Genomic DNA, 3,465 nt, shown 5'->3' on the forward strand with positions numbered 1-3,465 from the left:
GGAGAACCTTTAGACACCGAGCGCGCGCCTTAGGTGCTGTGCTCCCGGGCTCTCGAATTCCCCTTCAGAACAGACGCTCAGCGCAGCTCCCGCGCCCAAGGCCAAGCTCCGCTCGCCGGGGACGCGCCTCTTCCGCGGCTGCTTTGAAAGCCCCCAGGCACGCCGGAACCCCGGGAGAGCTGGACTCCCTTAGGGCTTATCTCCCGAAACCTGACCTAGAGGCACCTGAGCAGGCAGGTGCAGCCGCGAAAGCCACCATGAATAAGGCGGCTGGCGGGGACGAGCTCGCAGAACTCTTCAGTCTGATCCCGGACCTTCTGCAGGTGACCAACACTAGCGGCCACGCGTCGCTGCAGCTCCAGGACTTGTCGTGGGAGCTGGGGCTAGAGTTGCCGGCCGGGGCGGTGCCAGGGCATCCCCCGGGGGGCCGCGGGGCAGAGAGCGCGGACACCGAGGCCCGGGGTGAGGATCCTCGTCCGCGTGGTGTACCGGGAGGTTTGCGCGTTGGGGCTGACGGGCAACCTCCTGGTGCTCTACCTGATGAAGAGTAAGCAGGGCTGGCGCAAGTCCTCCATCAACCTCTTCGTCACCAACCTGGCGCTGACGGACATGCCGTTCGTGCCCACCCTGCCCTTCTGGGCTGTGGAAAACTCCCTCGACTTCAGATGGCCTCTTGGCAAGGCCACGTGTAAGATCGTATCCACAGTGACGTCCATGAACATGGGCGCCGGCGTCTTCTTTCTCACCGCCACGAGCGTGGCGCGCTACCACTCGGTCGCCTTGGCTCTTAAGAGCCACCGGACCCGAGGGCAGGGCCGGGGTGACTGCTGCGGCTGGAGCCTGGGGGACAGCTGCCGCTTCTCGGCCAAAGCCCTGTGCGTGTTGATCTGGGCCTCGGCCGCGCTGGCCTCGCTGCGCAAAGCCGTCTTCTCCAAGGTGATGGGCGAGGAGCGGTGCCTGGTGCGCTTCCCGGACAAGTTGCTAGGCCGCGACAGGCAGTTCTGGCTGGGCCTCTGCCACTTGCAGAAGGCGCTGCTGGGCTTCGTGCCGCCGCTGGGCGCCATCAGCCTGTGCTGTCAACTGCTGGTGCACTTCATCTCCGATCACCGCGTGGCAGGGACCCAAGTAGGAGCCTCAGCCGCTGGGGGAGGCCTGGCCAGAGCCAGCGCCCGGAGGCGCTCCAAGGCCACCAAATCAGTGACCGTCGTGGTCCCGTCCTTCTTCCCGTGTTGGTTGCCTAATCAGGCACTCACCACCTGGCGCATCCCCATCAGGTTCAACGCGGTGCCCTCCAGCCGAGAGTACTTCGTGTGCCACGTATACGCGTTCCCGGTGAGCGTGTGCCTGGCGCACTCCAGCAGCTGTCTCAACCCCATCCTCTACTGCCTCGCGCGCCGCGAGTTCCGCAAGGCGCTCGAGAATCTACTGTGGCGCCTCGCGTCGCCTTCTCTCACTGGCATGCTCCCTTTCGCCGCCGCCACCAAGCCGGAGCCCGAGGACCAGGGCCGGCAGGCCCTGGCGCTTCTCCACCAGGCCGCGGAGCCCGACATGCTCTACTATCCGCCCGGCGTGGTGGTCTACAGCAGCTCCGCCTACTGACGCAGGCTGAGCCCCGGGGTACGCAGAAACTGCCAAGTGGCCTTCCCTCGGCGGAAAAGAGTAGAGCGGATTAGGGGATTGGTCTACAGCGGGGGGCGCTACGACCTGCTGCCCAGCAGCTCCGCCTACTGACGCAGGCTGAGCCCCGGGGTACGCAGAAACTGCCAAGTGGCCTTCCCTCGGCGGAAAAGAGTAGAGCGGATTAGGGGATGCTGGGGACCCCCGGATCAAGAGGTAGGAGGGACGAGGAGAGAAAGAAGCACAAAAGAGCAGCCTACGAAGTGGCCGGGGGACCTTCTCCGGAGAGGGGAAGCTGCGAACCCAGGTGGAGAGAGGAAGGTGGCAAAGTGGCCGAGACCAGCCCCAATGGACCAAGCCACCAGCCCCCGTCCCCCTTGTCTCCACACACACCCCTTCCTCTCCTTATGCTGTCAACGCTGGGCAGTGTGGGGCGCCCAGAAGCCGAGAAAGGCATCAGCAATGTAAAGCAGTTCGGGGACAAGGAAGAGGGCCTCAGCCAAATGGTGCGCAGACAACTGAGCGCACTTATTCCAGCGACTCCCCCCACCCCCGCCCCAGCTCTTGAAAGGGTCCTCAAGGTGCATCCAGTCGGGTGAGCCACTCACAAAACCTTTGCACCTTGGCTCCGGGACTGCCCGGGCGCGAAGGTCTGATTTGCTGCTTGGCTGAGCGGAGAGCCTGGAGTATGGGACCAAGAAACTTCTTCGGAGTTGGAAGAAAGGAGTGACAATCTTGTTCCACCCTCAGGAGAAATGCACCGCGAGAGAGCCACCTCCCGTGGGGCGTATGGTTTATCACTTGGGATGGGGAGAGCGGACACATGCGGAGCTCTGCACGGCCTCTGCGCTCACAGGTTGCCGAGACCAAAACCCTCCGGCGTGGCGTGCGTGTGAGAGCCCCCTTCGCGGGGGAGTGGAGTCTCTGCGGGAGGGAGCGGACGCAGTGTAGTTCGAGGGGGTGAATAGAGAGACCTCTTCAGGCTACGACCCCTAAAGGAGAAAGGGGGCTCTCTGGGTCCCCCAGCAGCGACTGCGCTGTGCGCTGGAAGCTGGGCGTCTGGGTTCCCCTGAGAGCCGGGTGGGTACCTGGAGACACTCCTTGCGTTCGGGTCTGCGCGCTGCAAGTGAGCTGTGCCCAGGAGCAACTTGAACGGGTCTGAGTAGACAGGCTACTGGGACCGGGGACTCTTCTGCAGCCTCTCCCCACCTCATTCTTTGGGAATCGGAATGCCGGTTTGATTGAGGCTCTGGACCAGAGAGTAGGGGGATCGTTCGGCCGCGTTTTTCGTTGCCTTAGATGGAAGATTAAGAGATGCTGTCGAAATGTGGTTCCTGAAACCCACATTCCTGGAAGCTGGAGTCTGATCTTTCAAGGGGAGTTGTGGGGTGGGAAGGGGAATGGGAGACTCAAGTAAAATCTGTCCTAAAGGTAAAAAGAGTACTGAGAGTCTGTTTTGAGGTGATCGCCAGGATTTCAGGTGTGGGGTTTCTTATTGTTCATAACGTCGAGGAGAGAAGGCAGGGAATCAGAATTCCCATAGGACTCTACCTTAACCAAATTCCACTCATTCTAAGGAGTGCTCAGCACGTTGACATCCATGATGAATTCTTCCTTAACCCCCAGTGTATGGGACCATCTGAAGGATGACACATTTCTCATAACAATTCCGTTCTGGTCACGGCAGAGTAGTCCTTTCTTTTTTTTTTTTTAACATCTTTATTGGAGTATAATTGCTTTACAATGGTGTGTTAGTTTCTGCTTTACAACAAAGTGAATCAGTTATACATATACACATATCCCCATATCTCCTCCCTCTTGCGTCTCCCTCCCTCCCACCCTCCCTAT

General features: G+C 60.7%; 1 protein-coding gene across 1 annotated transcript; it reads left to right on the plus strand.

The window, feature by feature from the left end:
- The first annotated feature begins 257 nt into the window (after window positions 1-257).
- RXFP3 (relaxin family peptide receptor 3) lies at window positions 258-1,752 on the plus strand. Its single transcript, XM_024122707.1, is given in 3 exon segments — window positions 258-461; window positions 463-1,575; window positions 1,666-1,752. Coding segments are annotated over 3 exon segments (1,383 nt in total). The 3' UTR covers window positions 1,732-1,752.
- The last annotated feature ends 1,713 nt before the right edge of the window (window positions 1,753-3,465 follow it).

Source organism: Physeter macrocephalus, chromosome 8 (assembly GCF_002837175.3).
Source record: "Physeter macrocephalus isolate SW-GA chromosome 8, ASM283717v5, whole genome shotgun sequence".
Taxonomy (NCBI): Eukaryota; Metazoa; Chordata; class Mammalia; order Artiodactyla; family Physeteridae; genus Physeter; species Physeter macrocephalus.